This window comes from Oratosquilla oratoria, chromosome 30, assembly GCF_046742065.1.
Source record: "Oratosquilla oratoria isolate Oo_2021 chromosome 30, ASM4674206v1, whole genome shotgun sequence".
Lineage (NCBI taxonomy): Eukaryota > Metazoa > Arthropoda > Malacostraca > Stomatopoda > Squillidae > Oratosquilla > Oratosquilla oratoria.
In genome coordinates this window covers 40,976,363-40,998,862 of record NC_134806.1, presented here as the reverse complement: position 1 = coordinate 40,998,862, position 22,500 = coordinate 40,976,363, and the positions used below count along the sequence as shown (strand labels likewise).

Sequence of the window (22,500 nt, the reverse complement as noted above, 5' to 3'; positions counted from 1 at the left end):
TGGGGGGATAAGAATGAATAAACAAAAGACAGATAATAATGAAATTAGGTAGAATCAAGGAGGAATGTAATATTTATATTGAAAACACCAAACTGAAGCAGACTGAGAATTTTTAGTTATCTTGGAGTGTTTTTTAATGAAGAAAACAAGCAAAACATAGAAATATCAATTAGAATTAAGAAATAAAATACAAATGTCAATGCATTATATCCCATACTTAAGGATAGAAACATCCCAACAAAGGCCAAAACCATTATATTTACAACAGTATTAAGACCAGTACTTCTTTATGGGTCAGAAACTTGGACACTGACAACAAGAACATCTTCGCAAATACAAGCAGCAGAAATGAGAGTCCTAAGAATGCTCCGAGGAGTGACTAGACGTGACAGAATTAGAAACGAAGAAATTAGGGAGATTTTAAGAAAAACATATGTGCTGAAGATATATAAAATGAATAAACTGAAATGGTATAGACATGTCAAAAGAACGGAAGACACAAGACACGCAAAGAAATCCTTGGAGTGGGTTCCTCCCTGGTAGGAGCCCGGAAGGACGCCCTAGGAATCGATGGACACAGGGAATGGAAGAAGTTGTTGAAGAAAGAGGAAGGAAACTGCAAGAAATAATTAGAGATGAGAACTTCCGGTACAGATTCTTAGAGGCCAAACAATGACAGGCATAGCCTACATTGCGTCTGGTGAGAGAAAATGAGAAAGGTAAATGCATAAACAATTCAATAAATATATGAAACCAAAGTAAATAAATTAATGAATAAATAAATCAAATAAAATCAATAAATCAAATAAATCAAACAATACTGTGACCATATTTCATGCTGACAAAAACGAAATTTGATCAAATACATAAACATAGGAAATAGATGAAAAAAGCCAAAGGAACCATGACATTCATTCTCTCTCTCTCTCTCTCTCTCTCTAACTTCCGCCTGGCGCCAGTGCCACACCTATTTGGCGACAACCTTGCCACTCCCTCTCAACCTCTTTCCCTTCCTTCTCTCCTCCCTTGCCTTTCCCTTCCTTCTATCCCCCCTTGCCTTTCCTTCTTCCCTCCCTTCCTTTCCCTTCCTTCTCCCCTCTCTCCTTTCCCTTCCTTCTCTCCTCCCTTGCCTTTCCTTCTCCCCTCCTTTCTTTCCTCCCTTCCTTTCCCTTCCTTCTTTCCTCCCTTGCCTTTCCTTCTTCCCTACTTTCTTTCCTCCCTTGCTTTCCCTTCCTTCCTTTTCCTTTCCTTCTCCCCTCCTTTCCCTTTCTTCTCCCCTCCCTTGCCTTTCCTCCTCTCCTCCCTTGCCTTTCCTTCTCCCCTCCTTTCTTTCCTCCCTTCCTTCTCCCCTCCTTCCTTTTCCCTTTTCTCCCTCCCTTCTCCCCTTTTTCTTCTCTCCCCCCTCCTTCCTTCCTTCCTTCCTTCCCCTTCCCCCTTCCCGTCCCGCTATGCCGCCCCATCCCTCCCTTTAATTAAAATAACAAGATGATAAGCCCATTACGCCAGGAGGCGCTGAGCAGCTAGGGCCGAAGCCGTCGCCTTTGCCTCACATGCACACATTATATATATATATATATATATATATATATATATATATATATATATATATATATATATATATATTTATCAGTAATTATCTGAAACCATCTAAAGCAGTGTATTTCTGCCTCAGAAAATAAATAATATTCTGGGACTGATTGCGCGATCTTTTGATTTTAAAAGTTCATCTGTCATTAACAAGCTATATAAATTGTTAGTTCATCCACATTTGAAATATACTGTTTCCGTATGGTCACCGGATCTCATTAAAGACACTGATTGGTTGGAAAAAGTACAACGGCGAGCCACAAAACTAATTCGAAATATCAGAAATAAATTATACGAAAATCGACTAAAACATATGAATCCATTTTCCCTAAAGAAACGTAGACTCAGAGGTGATTTGGTACAGGTCTTTAAAATTCTAAAGGGAATTGACAATGTTAAAAATGACGAAATTTCCACACTAAATGTGAATAAGAAAAAATAATGGTTTCAAACTGTCAGGAAGTAGATTTGATTTGCAAGTGGGTAGAAACAACCTCGCCAACCATGTAGTTAATGAATGGAATAAACTTCCTGCAGAGGCAATGCAATGTAGTACAGTTCGAAGTTTTAATATTTATTTAGGTAAATACCTAAGCAAGATCCTGTAATGCATGTTATTTATTTTATTTTATTATTACTTATTATTATTCATGTTTATTTTTAATTATTCCCTTATTATTCATAATAAATCATCATAATTTATTGGTTTATCTATTGTTATGCGTTTATTATTTATATGATCTGTGTATTTATTATCATACATATTTCTATCCCGCACCCGACCTATCTATGGACCAAAAGGTCTTCTGTCGGCATGCTCCTCCTTTATAATCCTTTGTAATATTATATTATATATACATTATATATATATATATATATATATATATATATACATATATATATATATATGTATATATATATATATAACCTTTTCATTCAGCATAACATGAGAGGGAAGAGGGGAAGTGGGAAAGGGGGTAGGGTAAAGGGAAATGGGGAGGGGAAGTGGGTAGAGGAAGGGGAAAAGAGAGTGCAGAGGAAGGAAAGGAGGGGAGGAGAAATAGGGGAGGGAGAGGGGAAGGGGAAGAGGGAGGGAGAGGGGAAAGGGGAGGGTAAAGGAAGTGGTTAAGGCCAGTGGGAGAATGTCAAGATAAGGGAAGGGTAAAGGGGGAGGGGAGGGGGAGGAGAACGGAGGAAGGGGGGGAGGAAATAGTGGGGGTGATGCTGGTGATAATGGTGGTGATGATGATGTTGGTGATGGTGATAATGGTGATGATGATAATGGTGGTGGTGATGACGGTGATGATGATAATGGTGATGATGATAATGGTGGTGGTAATGGTAGTGGTGATGATGGTGGTGATGATGGTGGTGATAATGGTGGTGGTGATGGTGGTGGTGATGATGATGGTGGTGGTGATGATGGTGGTGATGATGATGGTGGTGGTGATGATGATGGTGGTGGTGATGATGATGGTGGTGGTGATGATGGTGGTGGTGGTGATGATGGTGGTGGTGATGATGGTGGTGGTGATGGTGGTGGTTATGATGGTGATGGTGGTGATAATGGTGGTGGTGGGAGGGAAGATGAGTCAGACACGAAGTGATCTTCCTCAAGAGGAGGTAAAGGTCGAGGAGGAGGAGGAGGAGGAGGAGGAGGAAGAGGAGATAAGAGGAGATAATTCAAGATAAGGAGCGAGGGAGGGAAAGAAGTTCGGAAATCGTTACTAATGTCTGTTGAAGAAGAGGAGGAGGAGGAGGAGGAGGAGGAGGAGGAGGAGAAATCGGAGGTCGAGGAGGAAGAGGGGTGACAAAAGAAAGAAGAGGGGAGGAGGAAGAGAAGTAACACAAGGAGGAAGGGAAGGGAGAAGGAGGAAGGGAAGGGAGGAGGAGGAAGGGAAGGGAGGAGGAGGAAGGGAAGGGAGGAGGAGGAAGGGAAGGGAGGAGGAGGAAGGGAAGGGAGGAGGAGGAAGAGAAAGAAGGAGGAGAAGGAGGAAGAGGGAGCGGAGGACGAGGAGGAAGAGGAGAAACACGAGGGAGTAGATAAGGGAGGATGCGGAGGAGAGGAGATGGTGAGGTGTGGAGGAGGGGGAGGAGGAGGGGGAGGGGGAGGGGGAGGGGGAGGAGGAGGAGGAGGGGGAGGAGGAGGAGGATGTGTGTAGGAGGAAGACGGGGGAGTGAGAGGTGCTGAGTGTTGAAATATACATAATACAATATATGAACACACACACACACACACACAGGCCAGGGTGGTGAAATAAACACAGAAGATTACTGAACTTGTATTTCCTGACGTTTCGTCCTTACCAATACATGTTCACATGTACTCTCTCTCCCTCGCCCTCTCTCTCTCTCTCCCTCGCCCTCTCTCTCCCTCGCCCTCTCTCTCTCTCTCTCTCTCTCTCTCTCTCTCTCTCTCTGTTCTTTCGAGAACTCCAAAACGTAATGATGGTGGACATGTTGAGAATAAAGAATCCCATCAATAAATTTAATCTAAAATATTGTTTCTTATTAAGCTATTGATATGTATATACATATATATATATATATATATATATATATAATATATATAATTTTTACACACATGCAGGCGCACGCACACAACATCCTAACAAGCACTAAAGCAAATATATTAACAGTGCCAAAACACACACACACGACTGCAGACACTCAAGAACACGCACACACGCACGCACACACACACTTGAGAGAAAAAAATTCTACTCTTCACGACAACAAAAATATCATAAACTAACGCCACCCACCCGAGGAGGAGGAGGAGAAGGAGGAGGAGGATGGAGAGGAGGAGGAGGGAGAGGAGGAGAAGGAAGAAAAGTAGAAGGGCGAGGAGGAAGAAAAGTAGGAGGATGGCGAGGAGGAAGAAGAAAAAGAGGCAGACGAGGAGGAAGAGGTGATAGAGAAGGAAGAGAAGGAGGAAGAGGTGAAACATAAGGAAGAGAAGAGGAAGAGGTGAAGGAGGAGTAGGAGAGGAAGAGGTGGAAGAGGAGTAGGAGGAAGAGGAAGGAGGAAGAGGGAGGAGGAAGAGGGAGGAGGGAGAGGGAGGAGGAAGAGAGGGAGAAAGAGGGGGAAGAGGAGGAAGAGGAGGAGGAGGAGGAGGTGGAAAAGCGGGAGGAGGAGGAGGAGGAGAAGGAAGTGGAGGTGGAGGTGGAGGTGGAGGTGGAGGAGGAGAAGGAGGAGAAGGTGGAGTAAGAGGTCCCTCTCCCTTTCCTCCTCCCCTGCCCCCCCACCCCTTCCTCCTCTCCCCTTCCCCTTCTCCATCTGTCCAAACCATACCAAAATTTCAGAATTAATTCTGCTGGGATTTCCCCCTTTTCAGAATGAAGTGCGTGTGTGTGCGTGCGTGCGTGTGTGTGTGTGTGTGTGTGTGTATTTACCTAGTTGTATTATACGGGATGGGAGTTATGCTCGTAGTGATCCGTCTTTGTTTTTTCCAGTGTGTGTGTGTGTGTGTGTGTGTGTGTGTGTGTGTGTGTGTGTGTGTGTGTGTGTGTGTGTGTGTGTGCACGCATTTTTCAACGAGACGGCGGTTTCATAATTAGAAATATTCTCATGTCGAAGTTTTCATTCTTCCCACCAAAACAAATAAATAAATAAATAAATAAATAAAAATAAATATATAAATTGTACCTATCTATATACCATGGGCTTTCCCCGGGCCTTAATGAGGGAGGTAGCTAAATGAATCATTTGTTTGATAAACAAAGTAAATGGAAATAAATTAATGAATAATAATAATAATTATTATTATTATTATAATTAATAGTAGTAGTAGTGTAAAAAGGTTCTTCAAGAAAAACTGCGAAAAGTTATTTTATCCAACGTAGCCTTGGTTCCGTCTCTCAAGGAGCCCTTCGTACTTATATATATATATATATATATATATATATATATATATATATATATATATATATATGACGCCATTACCAGTTTGGCCGTCAACAATAATATACGTCAAGTTGTCCGCCCAAACTTGAACCTACCACCTGTCGCGCAGACATTTGACCCAGGGTCAGCTTGACCTTGGGGTCATTACGACTTGGGCTCAAACGGACCGCACACTAGTATGCTTACCTCCTCATGCCTCTCCTATGTATTCCCTCTTAGCATATATAAGTCAACCCACCTTTTGTAAAACCACGCTGAAGAGGATCACAGTGATCGCAACATACGTATCTTCAAATATATTTCCTCCAACAGTGGTTTATTCAGCCAATATACAGTATATGTATACACACACACACACACACATAGTGCAATATAGAAAATCCTAAGCCACGAAAAAATGCTTAGAAATACGAGTTCACACACACACACACACACACACACACACACACACAAACTCCGTGTAATTAGATATGGACAGTGTTTTTTAATAAATCGTGGAAAATGCAAATAAGCGGAAGGAAGGGGAGGAGGAGGAGGAGGAGGGGAAGGGAGGAAGAGTGGGGAGAAGGGAGGAGGAGAGGAGAGGAGAAGGGAGGAGGAGAGGAGAAGGGAGGAGGAGAGGAGGAGGGAGAGGAGGAGGAGGAGGTCTAAGAAGGAAGGGAAGGCCTATGAAATGATAGGAAGATGGAGAAGACAAAGACGAAGACGGATAGAGAGACAAGAGGAAGAGAGCGAAAAGAAGAGAAACAAAAGAAACAAAAGAGAAACAAAAGAGAAAAGGTAAGAGGAGGAGGAGGAGGAAGAGGAGAACTAGAGAGAAGAGCGATAGAGAACAGGATAGAGAGGAGTGAGGAGGTAAGAGGTACACATGGGATGATGATGAGGAGGAGGTTGAGGAGGAGGAGGAGGAGGTTGAGGAGGAGGAGGTTGAGGAGGAGGAGGAGGAGGAGGAGGTGGAGGAGGAAGGAGTGGAGATGCTGGCTGAAGGTGGTGATGATGGAAAAGGTCAATTGACTTAAAATTACAACATGATATAAACTGACAGGAGAGGAGAACAGAAGAGAAGGGAGGAGATGAGACGGGAAAAGGGAGGAGAATGGAGGAGAGGAGGAGGAGAATGGAGGACAGGAGGTGGGAAGAAAGAAGGGGGGAGAGGAGAGTAGAAAGGGGAAAGGGGGAAATGAGGAGAGAAGGGAGGTGATGAAGAGAAGGAGGAGAGAAGGAAGAAGAGAAAGGAGGAGAGAAGGAAGAAGAGAAAGGAGGAGAGGGAAGAGTCGGAGGAAAAAGTAGAATGGGAGGAGGAGGAGGGGAGAAGAGGGAGGAGGGGACAAGAGGGAGGAGGGGACAAGAGGGAGGAGGGGAGAAGAGGGAGGAGGAGGGGAAGGAAAGGCTGAGGGAGAACGAAAACGAAGAAAGAGGAGAAAAAAAGTAATGGCGACGATTAAAAAGAGCAGAAAACAGAAGGGGAGGAGAGGGGAAAAGAGGGGAATCCGAGAAAGGGGGAGGAGGGAAAAGAGCAACAAACCGCAGCGGAGAGGGGGAAGGGAAGGAGGGAGGAAAGGAGGGAGGGAGGGAAGGAGGGAGGAGGGAAGGGAAGAATGGAGGGAGGGAGGGAGGAAGGGGAGGGAGAGAGGAAGGAAAAGAGGGAGGAAGGAAGGAAAGGAGGGAGGGAAGGAAAGGAAGGAGAAGAAAAAGGAAAGGAAAGGAAGGGAGGGAAGGATGGGAAAGAGGAGAGAAAAGAAGGAAGGGAGGGAGGTAAGGAAAGAGGGGAAGACTAGGGGAAGACGAGGGAAAGATGGGAATACTAAGGCAGACCAAAGAACAACAAAGAGGGGGAAAGGGAAAGGGAAGGGAGGGGGAGGTGAAGAGAACGAAAGGGAAAAATAGAGAGAAGTCAATGAGGAGGAGGAGGAGGAGGAGGAAAGGGAGAGGGATGAGAGGGAGTGGGAGATGGACGAGAGGAGAGCGAGAAGAAAGAGAAAGATGGAAAATGAGGAGAAAAAGGGGGAAAAGAGGAAGGAGGAGAGGGAAAACAGGGAGAATGAGAGGGGAAAGAGGAAGGAGAGGAAAGAGAGATGAGGAGAGGGAAGAGAGGGAGGAGAGGGGAAAAAGGGAGAAAGAGAGGGAAGAGGAGGAGGAGGAGGAAGATAAGGAGGTGGAAGAGGAGGAGGAGAAGGAAGTCCAAACCAGGGTGGAACAAGCGGCTCTCTAGCACATACAAATGGAGAGGGAAAAGAGGGAGAAAGAGAGGGAAGAGGAGGAGAGGAGGGGAGAGGAGGAGGAAGAGGAGGAGAAGAAAGTCCAAACCAGGGTGGAACAAGCTGCTCTCTAGCACATACAAATGGGCCCTGCGTGAGTCATTATAGCCTTCCCCCCCTTCCTTTCCACACCCATATTTCCCCCCTCCTCCCCCCTTCCCCCTCGTGACCTGTTGCTTGCCAACCTCGGTCAGGGGGCGACGCACCCCTTGAGCAACTGAGCACTACTACTATTATTACTTCTACTACTACTACTACTACTACTACTATTACTACAACCATTACTATGATAAACATACATTATTATAAACATGCATACATACTATATATGTACAGTAAATCTTACTACTACTAATACTACTAATGAAACCATGACTATGATGATGATTATAAAAATGCTATATGTACTCTACATTTTACTAATACTATTAGTACTACTACTATTAGTTATATTATTGGAGAAGGAAGGAAGGATGGGAGGATGGATTGAGTAACTAAGCACGATGGGGGAAGGTGTAGGAAGAGGGGGGATGATGATGATGATGATGATGATGATGATGATGATGATGATGAAGATGAAAAGAGGAAAGAAAGAAATAAAAGACGAAGGAGAGATGCTTAGGGGAAGGGAGGGAAGAAGAGAAAGAAGACGAGAAGAGGCAGGAAGAGGAGGAGGTGGAAGAGGAGGAAGAGAAGGTTGAGAAAATGAAAGAAAAAGTTGACAAAGAAGAGGTACAGATAGGAGGGCAAGGAAGAGGAGGATGAGGATGAGGATGAAGAGGAGGAGGAGGAGGAGGATGAAGAGGAGGAGGAGGAGGATGAAGAGGAGGAGGAGGATGAAGAGGAAGAGGAGGATGAAGAGGAGGATGAAGAGGAGGATGAAGAGGAGGAGGAGGAGGAGGAGGTTGAGATGATGGTAAAAGAAATGAAGCCAAAAGGAAGGAGAGTCAGAAGAGAAGGAAGACAATGACGAAGAGGAGGAGAAGGGGGGGAGGAGGAGAAGGGGGAGGAGGAGAAGGGGGAGGAGGAGGAGGGGGGGAGGAGGAAGAGGAGGAGGAGGAGGAGGAGGAGGAGGAGGAGGAGGAAGAGGAGGAGGAGGGTCTGACCACGTGGGTGCTGCTCGCCGAGCAGACAGACAGACAGACAGGCAGACAGACAGTAACAAGAGGTCCTACTATTACCACACGTGTTCACAAAATGCTAGTAGTGCTTAAGCAAACAAGCCCATAAAGGAAATTGCACGAGAGAGAGAGAGAGAGAGAGAGAGAGAGAGAGAGAGAGAGAGAGAGAGAGAGAGAGAGAGAGAGAGAGAGAAGAGAATGAGGAGGAGAGTGAAAGACAGAGAAAGAGGAGAGAGAGAGAGAGAGAGAGAGAGAGAGAGAGAGAGAGAGAGAGAGAGAGAGAGAGAGAGAGAGAGAGAGAGAGAGAGAGAGAGAGAGAGAGAGAGAGAGAGAGAGAGAGAGAGAGAGAGAGAGAGAGAGAGAGAGAGAGAGAGAGAGAGAGAGAGAGAGAGAGAGAGAGAGAGAGAGAGAGAGAGAGAGAGAGAGAGAGAGAGAGAGAGGGGGGGGCGTCCTTCATCTTCAGCCACAGAAGTCCACTGACCACAATGGGATTCTTTCTTGGCAGGTCTCTTCCATTCCCCAAATTTGAATACTTCGGGTCCCCCCTTCTCCTCCTCCCGGATGTGACGTCATTGGTTAGCTTAGACTAGGTTAAATTGGGTGGGGTTAGGTTGGGTTGGGTTGGAACTGCCTAGTGTAGGCCTTATGGTCTCTTGCAGTCTCCTTCATTCTTATGTTCTTAGGTTAGGTTAGACTAGGTCACTGCTGGAACGATAAGGTTGTGAGGGAAAGGGACCCAAGGTTGGGAAAGGGACCTGTTGAGAAACATCTTCTCCAGAGTTCGACTCGACTCGGGCCATGACGTCACGGCTCAATGATGACGTCACGCCGACGGTTACACATATGCGCGCGCACATGCGTGAGTCATCGGCCCTAGAAAGGGTATCCTCTCTCTCTCTCTCTCTCTCTCTCTCTTTCTTTTTCTCTTTCTCGAGCATTAGTGTTCACACGATCATCAGCTTTTGTTAACTATGAACTTATGACGGATGGATAAAGATAAAGAGAGAATCATGCAGTACATAGATGCACACGCAGTAAAAGCCCTATTTTGCGTGTGTAATAATAATAATAATAATTGCGTGTGTAATAATAATAATAATAATTGCGTGTGTAATAATAATAATAATAATAATAATAATAAAAGGTTTATTTCAATAGCAGTAGTACACTGACAATAATACAATGCAAAAGCTGATTAAAACGATAAAACTTAAGAGTATATACACGGTCCAAGTTTACATAGAGTTGACTATGTGCACAATGGATGGGATGGCACTGTTCTTGTAACGGTCAGTCCTTGGCGCTTTGATTGGCACGAGCTTATTTCTGTGTCTAGTGGCGTGGCGAGGTGGTGGAGCGTCGGGAGGGAGGAAGTGTGTATGTATGTATATGTGTGTGTGTGTGTGTGTGTGTGTGTGTGTGTGTGTGTGTGAGAGAGAGAGAGAGAGAGAGAGAGAGAGAGAGAGAGAGAGAGAGAGAGAGAGAAAGAGAAAATGGGAGAGACAGAGAAAGTGAAAGAGCCCTACTATGAATCACTGAAATGTCTGTCACATCTGGTAAAGAAAATAAATAAATAAATAAATAACAATAAAAATAAAAAAGATAAAAAATATTTGTAGTATTATACTGTGTTTATATGAGAGACAAAGGATATCTACAACATTCTATTTATTTATTCATCATTTTTTTTTTCAATTGCATTTCCTCGCCTTTTCTTTTTCTTCATAGTGTGTTTGAAGGATGGAATTTAAGTTGGAGAACATCAAAAGACACATAATGGAAGAATAATTTGCCCCATTTACATGAATATATATATATATATATATATATATATATATATATATATATATATATATATATACATACATATATGCATGCATGCATGCACAAGCATACAAATATACATATATATGGCCAAGAGTATCCCTGTTCTTCTCATGTACAAAGAGGAGGAGGAAGAGGAGGAGGAGGAGGAGGAAATGAAAGAGGAAGAAAGAAGTAGAAGGTGAAGGAATAAGAGGTGGAGGAGGAAGAGGTAGTGAAGGAGGAAGTGAAGGAGAAGAATTGGGAAGAAGATAAATATTATGATGATGATGATGATGACGATGATGATGGTAGTGATGATCATGATGATAATGAAGGTGATGAAGAAGATAATGAGATGAAGATGAAGAGGATAATGATGATGATGGTGGTGGTGGTTCCGATGAAGAAGATAATGAGATGAAGAGGATGATGATGATAATGATGATGATGATGATGATGATGATGATGATGATGATGATGATGATGGTGGTGGTTCCGATGAAGAAGACAATGAGATGAAGAGGAAGGTGATGATGATGATGATGACGATGATGATGATGATGGTGGTTCCGATGAAGAAGATAATGAGATGAAGCGGAATATGATGATGAGGATGATGATGATGATGATGATGATGATGATGATGATGATGAAGAGGTGCTAGCTGTGGTGGTGGAGTGTGTGTTGCAAGGCAGATCGCGTAGCACAGGAGGCGATTGTCATAAGATCCTATTGAGGAGGAGGAGGAGGAGGAGGAGGAGGAGGAGGAGGAGGAGGAGGAGGAGGAGGAGGAGGAACAAGTAATGTTGAATTTTCTTTGTGCTCCAGAAGAGGAGGATAACTGCCAAGGCATATCCTCCTCCTCCTCCTCTTTCTTTCTACTTATCCTCTATCGATCACGAGTCCGACACGTGATCCAAGGCCATGATGAATCTCACACACACACACACACACACACACACACACACACACACATTCCCATACACACACACACGCACACATTCCCATACACACACACACGCACACATTCCCATACACACATACACGCGCACATTTCCATACAAACACACGCACACATTCCCATATACGCACATGTTCCCATACACACACATACAAAGTAACCGAGTTACCTATACTGTGGACATGATTCCATTATTACACCATATTTCTTAATCGTCATTATTTATCAACCCTAACTAATCTCTCTCTCTCTCTCTCTCTCTCTCTCTCTCTCTCTCTCTCTCTCTCTCTCTCTCTCTCTCTCTATGGTGTGAGGAAGAGACAATCCTCGAAATCTGTACATCATAAGTAGTCTCACTTACATGCCGACTCTCTGTGTCCTCTCTCTCTCTCTCTCTCTCTCTCTCTCTCTCTCTCTCTCTCTCTCTCCCTTCTTCTAAAGACCCGAGTTCGATCCCGAAGCACGAATGGGTGACAGTTACGAGACTCCTCGGGCCATCGAAGAAACAAAAATAAATAAATATATAAATAAATAAAACGAAAAGAAATAGATTCCCACTTGGCTTGCTCCTACCTTATTTCGCTCCTTCCTTCCTTCCTTCGCTCCTTCCGTCCTTCCTTCTCTCCTTACTTCCTTCCTTCTTTCGCTCTTTCCTTCACTCCCGTCCTTCCTTCGCTCCATCCATCCATCCATCGCTCCATCCATCCTTCCCTCCCTCCTTCCATCCTTCGCCCCCTCCTTCCACCTTTCACTCATTCATTCTTCCTTCCTTCCTTCCTTCGCTTTCACTTGAGGACCCAGATCCATAATTGATCTAGAGTCCTCCCGTGCCGTGCCATCCCGTCCCTTCGCCGGGAGGACTCAGGGGGCCCCGAAGGATCCCCCGCGGCCTTGGAGGGCAACGTCCTCGATCTCAGTTCCCACGGCTCCAGCGGGCAGGAACGTGGCGAAGTCCTCTCTCTCTCTCTCTTTCTCTCTTTTTTTTCTTTTCTTTTTTGGGGGGGGGGGGGTTGGCTCGAAACCCCCCCACGCCAAACCCCCTTTCCAAATCCCCCACCCCTTTCCATCCTCTCAGCCCCCCTCCAAATCCCCCACACCACCCTCCAACATTCCCACCCAAACCCGCAACCCTCCAATAGCCTCCCACACCCCCTTCCCAATCCCCCATGTCCCTCCCCAACCCCAGTCCCCCCTACAACCTCCCAGTCCCTCAACCTAACCTAGACACCTCTCCAACTCCCCAGGTCCCCCTCCAATAACTCCCAGGCATCCCTACAAACCCCCTTTGATCCCCCATACCAACCTCCAAAACCACCTTTCAACCACCCAGGCTCCCCTCCAACCCTCTACATACACACTCCCAACCCCCACCACACTACTCCAACACCCTGCGCCCCCTCCAACTCCCCAAAACCCTCCTGTAACCCCCCCTCCCGTTCTAGGGAGAGTCTGTGTGGCTTCCCCGAGTATTGAAGGTCCCGTCCTGACGCTGTTCCAATTTCAACAGAAACGCTGAAGGGGGGAAAGGGGTTGAAGGGGGAAAGAGAAAGGGGAAAGGGAAAGAGGGGAAGGAGGGAAGGGCAAAGGGGGGGGGGAAACTGAGACCTAGAAATCTGTACATACACACAACTCCAACACCGAGATGCTGAAAGGGGGATAGGAGGAGAAGGGGTGGGAAGGGAAAGGGAGGAAAGGGAGGAAAGGGGGGAAGGGGAAAGGGGGGAAATTGAGAGCCAGAAATCTGCACATACACACAAGTCCCACACATGATCCAAGACCATGGTAAATCACACACACACACACACACACACACATACATAATACATACACACTCGCACGCAGGTGACACAGTGCCGTAGCAAAGTGCCTCCCGGCGTAAGCTCCTCACCTCTCTTGGCTTCAAGTTGTGACGTCATCAGGTTGTGACGTCATCGTTGCCAGTACCCCATAAGTCAGTTGGCCAAACTGTACTCACCTGTAAAAAAACGAAATTGTTAATTTCTGTCCTAATAATGAACATAACATAAAAATAAACAAATAAATAAATGTTAGTTTTCTAATAATGAATAAAATTACATAAAAATTTACAACGAATATTACGTTATCTTTGTATTGATAACATTAGACATAATTTCACAATGATAATTACGTTATTTTTTGTATTGATAAATAACATTACATAAAAATAACGAACAATTTTTCTGACAAATGAAAAAAAAAATCACGACTAACATTGTTATTTTCCCACAGATAAATAAAAATAACATTACATAAAAATAATGATTTTTTTTCTGGCAAATAAAAAATAAAAATCACGGCTAAAATTTTTACTTTCCCACAGATAAATAATAACAAAATTACATAAAAAATCACAAATATCATCCGCCGCCCTGTCACGCCCATACTCACGCCCCCCTCCACGCCCACGACCCCCACGATTGAGATGGATGCAAACTGGACGAAAGACCAGGGTCCCGTATCCTTCTCAAACGAGCCCAAACGGACTTGACAGCCAAGCCAGCAATTTATCCACGCCCACACTCACGCCCACGGGCATCAAAAGCCCCTCCCCCCACACCCACACCCACGCCCAAAACCTCATACGGATCCTCCTGAAATTGGACCACCCGGGGTCCGTTTTCTACTGCTGAAAATGGACCCCCCACACTAAAATATCCAACTCATTGTCATAAGGTTAGGTTAGGGTTACGTTTAGTATTTTAATAAACAATACTTATAAAATGTTGATGTGTTATCTATTCATAAAAAAAATAGTATTTTATGTGGTTGGAGGTCCATTTCCTATAAGGGGCGGTCCATTTTCCGTTGCGGAAAATGAACCCCCGCAATCCATTTTCTATGGAGGCCCATTTTCTCTCACCCCCGCACCTTTAATAACGTTCAAGTTCAGTGACTCTGATCTGTTGGGGGTGTCATTAAACCCCCCTCAGGTTCGAATCCCGCACTCACTCCACTCTGATTCCCAGCAAAGTTACCTATCCCCCAATAATCCCCCATAGGGCATAAATAGGACCAAAATGACGGCCTCGACCGCAGCTACTCAGCGCCTCCTGGCGTAGTACGATCCTCACCTTCCTTCGTTAAGGTACATTTCGCTCGGTACGATTATCGCTCAACGATGATCGTTCATGGCTTAACGATGATCGTTAAGCGATTATCCAGAGCACTAACTCTTTTGTTTTTGATTGGGGCTACTTTGCTAAAAACAGAATTAGTGTTCTAGATAATCGTTTGACGATCATCGTTGAGCGATGATCGTACCAAGCAAAACGTACCTTTAACACCAGGTTATCAGCTGGGATGAGTCATGGGAGCTGCATGCAAGATAATAACAGGTAGATAAGGCCTACAGGCTGTGAATGTGCGTGTCAGCTTGCAATTAAACGTATATCGTGTGTGTGTGTGTGTGTGTGTGTGTGTGTGTGTGTGTGTATGTGTGTGTGTGTGTGTGTGTGTGTGTGTGTGTGTGTGTGTGTATGTGTGTGTGTGCGTGCGTGTGTGTGTGTGTGATTCACGGCGGTCCTGGTCCACGTGCTGGACTCATGATCGGCAGCTGTTACCCTCCCGGAGGAGCCTTCAAGAGCTCATACATGGGCTGGTCTACGGGTAATGCTGTGACCGGCTGAGCGCGCGCGCGCGCGCACACACACACACACATACACACTCGATGGCTCAGTTGGTAGACCGCTGAGCTGCCACGAAAGTGGCCCGCAGCTCCTGGTTCGAATCCTGCCCAGGGCCGAAATTATTTCGGTACTGCTGCGCTTCGGGTCGTTACTCTGACTCTCGTGGGCGGGGAGTTGGGTGTGTGTGTGTGTGAAAGGTCATAGCATTACCCATAGATCGGACCTACGAGCTCTGAGCTCTCTTCCGGGAGGGAAATAGCTGTCGATCACGAGTCCAACACGTGATCCAAAGACCAAGTGAATACATACACACTCGATGGCTCAGTTGGCAAAGTTCCTGGCCGCCACTACGAAGGTCTGGGTTCGAATCCCGCCTAGGGCTGAAATAATTTCAGTACCGCTGAGCTACGAGTGGTTACTCAAACTCTCGCGGACGGAGAGTTGGGTGTGTGTGCGCGTGTAAGGTCACACCATTACCCGTAGATCGGTCATATATGAGCTCTGAGCTCTCTTCCGGGAGGGAATTAGCTGTAGATCACGTGTCCAACACATGATCTAAGACCGTGGTGGTGAATCACACACACAAAATCCCTCCCAGGAGAAGGAAAAAATCTCTTTTTCCTCCCTTCCCTTCCCTCCCTCGGAAATCCCTCTAACACTTAACCCTGACGAGGGATTCCCAAATCAAATCCTCACCATCGTACAAGAGTCCGCCGGCTCTTACATGGACGAACGTACAGTGACAGACCTGTTGGTCCTTACAGGAGGAGAAGGGAAGAGAGGAGGGCAAGGGAGGAAAGGAGCAGCAGGGGGAAGAGGAGGAGAAGGGGGAAGAGGAGGAGAAGGGAGGAGAGGAGAAGGGAGGAGAGGAGAAGGGAGGAGAGTGAGGAGAGGAGGAGAAGGGAGGAGCAGTGAGGAGAGGAGGAGAAGGGAGGAGCAATGAGGAGAGGAGGAGAAGGGAGGAGCAGTGAGGAGAGGAGGAGCAGGGATGAAACGAGGAGCAGGGAGGAGAGGAGAAGCAAGGAGGAGAAGGGAAGAGAGGAGCAGGGAGGAGAGGAGAAGCAAGGAGGAGAAGGGAAGAGAGGAGCAGGGAGGAGAGGAGGGGCAGGGAGGAGAGGAGGAGAAAGGAAGAGAGGAGGAGAAGGGAGGAAAGGATGAGAGGAGGAGAAGGGAGGAAAGGATGAGAGGAGGGGAAGGGAGGAAAGGAAGAGAGGAAGAGCAGGGAGGAGAGGAGAAGGGAGGAAAGGATGAGATGAGAGGAAAAGAGAAGGGGGAAGAAGAGGAGGAGGGAGGAGCGGAGAAAGAAGTAGATGGGAGGAAAGGAGGATACGGGAGAGGTGGAGGAAAAGAGGAAGAGTAAAAAGAGGAAAAGGAGGAGGAAAAGAGGAAGGACGAGGAGGAGGAGAACGGGCGTTACATGGACAGACGAAGAGCAAGAGACCTATTGGTCCTTACGTGGCTGTTTTGGTACCTAACCTTATCTAATACTAGAGTAGATTTTTCCTAACTATACTGGAAAAAAAAATTAAACGAAGCTGTGTAGCTAAGTAAACGTCGAAACGTTTTTGGACGAGTATTTTGTAACGTTTGTTCGTTTTCCAACAATGTTCTATCCATTACTTCTAGTAGTCCTGGAGGTGTCTTTTGTAAAATATTTTCCCATGTCCACGATTTCAATTTCTTTTACAATTTTGAAGACCTCAATTAGATCACCTCTCAATCTCCGTTTCGAGACTGAATAAATTCAATTCACTTGGGCACTCTTCGTACGGCTTGTTCCGCAATTTAGCAATTTTTTCCCACGTTTTCATTTATGGCAGATGATAGCCTACACAGTCGCCTACACTCATACATGTTCCAACGCCCAACGACCTTTAGGTCGCAAGTCCTAGGACACCCTAAGTATACGACATAATTGTAAGTCTTAGGACTTCGTAACTATACGACACAACGTACCTGCTACCACTTGTGTGTGAATGTGTGTGTGTAAAATAATAATAAAAATAATAACAATAATCATCGGTTTCTTGAGTTAACAGTGATACAGAGATACACTGACTATACAAGCTGAGTTAATTCTAGGACTATTCTAACTTTAGTGAACAACGTGCACATGGGTGCTAGGTGCCCAAATTAACAGAATCACATGTTTGTTGCGACCGAGAGGGGGAAGGTGTGTGTGTGTGTGTGTGTGTGTGTGTGTGTGTGTGTGTGTGTGTGTGTGTGTGTGTGTGTGTGTGTGTACACACGCGATCTAGAAGCCCTGCACCTAACAGGAGATATAAATAAAGGCGAAAAAATAAAAAAAAAAATCTTGAAGAAACGGTGGACATGGGGAAGGGAGGAAGGGGAGGGGGAGAGGGAGGGGGAGAGGGAGGGGGAGGGGGAGAGGGAGGGGGAGAGGGGGAGAGGCCAGTGCCAGACTATTAGACTCCATTCCCCACCACAACCACCACCGCCGTCAAGTAATAACAATCGTTTTAATTATTTTCATTTTAGTCACCTGGCTCCGTTGAACATTCATATCATTACAGATTACCTCCAAAAATAATAGAAAAAATAATAATACCAACGTGGTTCTGGTCCGTAGGGGTTTGCACCTACGTCCGTACAGCAAACCTCCATTAAAAAAAGAAGAAAAAGAAAAAGAAAAAAGTGACTGTGGTCCGTTGGGGTGCCACCTACGTCTCTAGAACACACAAGTCGTTGGCACTGTAACCTGCCACTCACGTCTCTGATTATGGGATTTTTTTTTCTCCAAAAATGTCGTCACTATTTTCAAAAAGGGTCAGCCATCCTACACACGTTTTGTATGGACGTGAACGAAAGTTTCTGATACTTGTGTCGAGACTTGTTATCGTGACGTCACATCCTGTCTCACTCTCCCACCTTTATCAGTCAACCTCGCTCTATCTAGACCTTCCCCGGCCCCAATCTCGCCACAGTTTTATCGAAGTCTGAGCGCCAAAGCAGGTTTTTAGGCAACACTTGACACAGTCTTACTCCAAGTTCGGTCATTTACTGATCTCTCTCTCTCTCTCTCTCTCTCTCTCTCTCTCTCTCTCTCACACTCACACTCACACACACACACACACACACACACACACACGCACACAGTGACGCTGTGGTAGAATTCCCGGGCGCACGGCGGTCCAGGTTCGAACCCCGCCCAGGGCTGAAACAATTTCAGTATCGCTGCGCTGTGAGTCATTACTCCAGCTCTCGTGGGCGGGGAGTTAGGTGTGGGTGTGTGCGTGTAAGGTCACAGTATTACCCATAGATCGGTCATATATGAACTCTAAGCTCTCTTCCGGGAGGGAAATAGCTGTCGATCACGAGTCCAACACGTGATCCAAGACCATGGTGAACCATACACACACACACACACACACACACACACACACACACACACACGAGGAGAAATTGAGAAAAACTAAATGTCTAAAGGATGTGAAGAAATACACTTTCCATACGATTGGGTAAATAAGCACACACACACGCACACACACACACACACACACACATATATATATGTGGTATAAATCCATGACGTGTAATGCTATATCATTCAATGATAAGAGACATACTTGGTAATCCTTTTGCCCCGAGTTCGAGCTACGTCGTTAGTTTTTATCATCATTATTATTATACAATTTTAATTTATTATCATTATCACATTATTATTATTATTATTATCATTATCACATTATTATTATTATCATTATCACATTATTATCATTATCACATTATTACTATTATTATCACATTATTATTATCATTATCACATTATTATTATTATCATTATGATCATTATGATAATTATTATTATCATCATTATATTTTTCTCTCATTAGTTAAGAACATCTTCACCCTTCCCACATGTGGGATTACGGAGACCTTAACTCCCACTGGGGGGAACAGGAGGAGGAGGATGTCGGGACCAACTCCCTGGCGTTCAATGAAGAACATAAACGATGTCACCACAATCTGTGGGCCATTACAAGATTTTTTTTTTTTAAATATATATATATATATATAATAATAATAATAATAATAATAATAATATAAATAAATACATAAAATAAACAAATAAATCACTGTCCTAACATTTTTTAATTTCTTGGGTCGACAGTACAATTTTACCAGTTACATGTTCTCTTCATCAACATTTTATTATCATTATTTTTACTCTTTTTTTAAAAGCGAGGTGGGATAAAAGTCGAGACCTACTGGTCTACGGACAGACACCCCCAGCACTTCCTTCAGAAGCGTCTTCTTCAGGAGTGGCTAAGAGGGCGCTGCTGCCTGTCTGTCTGGGTGGGTCCTCATCCTCATCTATTCTCCCGTAGGATCTCTGCCACCTTCCCCTCTTTCATGCCCTCCTCCTCCTCCTCCTCTTTCTTCTCTTGCCCGTCCCCGTCCTCCTTCTCCTCCTCCTTTCTTTCTCCTCCTCTTCCTCTCTCTCCTCCTTTATCTTCTTCCTCTTTCTACTCCTCCTCCCCATCCTTTCCTTTCTCCCCCTTATTCTCTTCCTCCTCCTCTTTCCCTTTCTTCTTCTTCTTCTCTTTCCCTTTCTTCTTCTCCTCCTCCGTCTCCTCTTTCTCCTCCCCCCCACTATTCTTTCTCCTTCACCTTCTCCTCCTCCTCCTCCTCCCCATTCTCCTTATCATCCTTCTCCTCCTCCTCCCCTTCTCCTTATCATCCTCCTTCATCTACTCTCTCTCTCTTTCTTTATCTTCCTCCTTCTCATCTTCCTCCACGCCCTCTGGAGGGCGATGTCGTCGCCCCCTTCCTGGGTTCCCTCGCAGATGGTTCCCATCTGCAGGCGAAGGGGCAAGGCGGGAGGAGGAGGGAGAAAGGGGGAAGGCGGGAGGGGGAGGGAGAAGGAAGGAGGGGGAGGAAGAAGGGAGAAGGGAGTAGGAAGGAGGGGGGAGAAGGGGGAAGGAAGGAGGGGGGAGAAGGGGGAAGGAAGGAGGGGGAGGGAGAAGGAAGGAGGGAAGAGAGAAGGAAGGAAGGAGAAGGGGAAGGGAGAAGGAGGGAGGGGGAGGGAGAAGGGGTGAAGGCGGGAGGGGGAGGGAGGGGGAGGAGGAGGGAGATAAGGGTTTAATTTGCTTGACTCTCTGCTTCTTAATTGCAATGAGGGCAATTTTGAGTTTCGGTCCACAACAATGGAGAAGCTTCTCGTCCTTGTAACATCTCGTCCTTGTCCTGCTCGAACTTCCTCCTCAGCCTCCGCCTCCAAGGATAGAAGCGCTGGTTACTGGAAAATTATTTCGATAAATATTGACTAATTTGGACTTGATCAGGCGAGATTAGGTTAGGAAATCTTACGTGACTTTAGGTTAGAATAGGTTAGGTTAGGTTAGGCTGGATTACATTAGCCAATGTTAGGTAAGTTTAGGGTAGATTAGGTTAGATTTGTGGTGAGCAGGGTCCCCCACATGTGCGCCTACGCGACATTTTAGTTTATAGTATCGCCGCTGCAGAAATGGGATTAACAAGGAATTTATATGTTGTGTAGAAACAGCTGGCCTTCGGGCTTATATTACTAGTGTGTACATGAAGTCCATATTACGCCTGTACTACATGCATTTGTATCCTCATGAAAGCACTACCTTGGCCCTGCAGAGCCATGCTTCGGCGAGGATGTGTCCTTAGCTACTTTTCAGTACGTCGTCTGTGTATATAAGGAGCCAGGTTTTGGTCTCCAAAGGCAGTTCTCATCAGTACTTGTAACTCAGCGGAGCGCGACCCAAGGCCCACGCGGTCAACTTTGCGGTCGGGTCGCCTCGGAGTTTGACCGCCCGACCCAGCCTAGATCGACACTCGCACTAACCAGAATAAAGCCAACAAACAAACTTGAGCTTCATTCACTTCCTCGGCACCATAGTTCAAGTAACATTCACGGGACTCGAACTCTTAGTTGTGCGAGTGTTTGCCACAAGGCAAGGGCGCTACCATCATGCTATGCAGGATGTTCCAAAGGAACATTCTGGAACTGGTCCTACACATTCCCCGACATCAACTCGCACGGTATGGTACGGAGTCACTGTGGGCACTCGTGGCTCTCCGGGGGACGTCAAACGGACTCCATGAAGGTCCCACGCGACCATACAGTTCGCGAAAGGACTTTAGTTTTATTCATATTTTATCTTGATAATCTCTCTCTTTCTCTCTCTCTCTCTCACACACGCACACACAATTTTATATAATATGCCAACTACTGTAGTACTTTATAGAGAAGCAAATTAAAAGAAGAGGACTAAAAAGAACAAGAAGAACAAGAAGAGAAAGACGACGACGTAGGAAAAGAAGAAATAGAAGAACAAGATGTAAAAGTACGAGTGGAGGTAGAAGAATAAGGACACAGAGAGAGAGACAGAGAGAGAGAGAGAGAGAGAGCAGAAACACGGACCGCGAGTCACGCCATGTTAACGTCATCAGGTCAGGATGACCTCGGACCATCAGGTCAACAGATCACGCCCCCTCCCCCCCACCCCCGAGGTTCCATCCGGAGTCTCGGGCATGAGTTATCAAAGGGTAAATCAGGATTATCACCGGAACTTTCTGAGTGGTGGTGGTAGATAGGGTCGTGTTGGAGGTAGATGCAATGGTGGTGGTGGTGGAAATGGAGGAGGGAGGAATAGGAAGAGGCGGTGATGGAAGAGGACATCATATAAAAAGAATGACCGTTCAGGAGGAGATGGTGAAGGTAATGATGTTGGTGAAAATAATTGTGAAGATAGCGGTGGTGAGAGAGAGAGAGAGAGAGAGAGAGAGAGAGAGAGAGAGAGAGAGTTAGAGTTAGTTCACCTATTTGTAGTATACAGGAAAGGCTCAATGCTCGTGAGGTCCCGTCTCTTACACCCCTGACACGCGTACGCGATTCAAGTGTGTTCGTTTGAGTCGAAACGACTTCGGTTACAATTTTTAATTTATTTTTTTCGAGTTTCTAAATCTCTAATCATCTTTGCGTCATATAATGAGAAGTTGAATGACGAACTAAGAGAAGTTAAACGTAGAAGAATATTAGACACATTGGTGCATTGTAGACTTAGGGAAGCCTAGAATACTGTAGGCGAAGTGGTCATCTAGATTTAAAAAAAAATCACAACATTTGACAAGAATCTTGATTGTGTAACGGTGGGGCATTACTCTCTAATTAACAAAAAGAGCTTCAAAAGAGAGAGAGAGAGAGAGAGAGAGAGAGAGAG

At 45.4% G+C, this 22,500-nt stretch overlaps 1 protein-coding gene across 10 annotated transcripts in view; it reads right to left on the bottom strand.

Moving 5' to 3' along the window:
- The window catches only part of Cip4 (formin-binding protein 1-like Cip4), a 403,349-nt gene that overhangs the window by 227,657 nt on the left and 153,192 nt on the right, over positions 1 to 22,500 (bottom strand). For 8 of the 10 annotated variants that reach the window (XM_076212809.1, XM_076212811.1, XM_076212807.1 and 5 more), the window contains one exon: positions 13,528 to 13,614. The exons of the other annotated variants lie outside the window; for them this stretch is intronic. In XM_076212809.1, coding sequence (XP_076068924.1) covers positions 13,528 to 13,555 — 28 coding nt within the window. In that variant the 5' untranslated portion in view covers positions 13,556 to 13,614. Of the gene's footprint in view, positions 1 to 13,527; positions 13,615 to 22,500 lie in introns of those variants that run through there. 10 annotated transcript variants of the gene reach the window in all.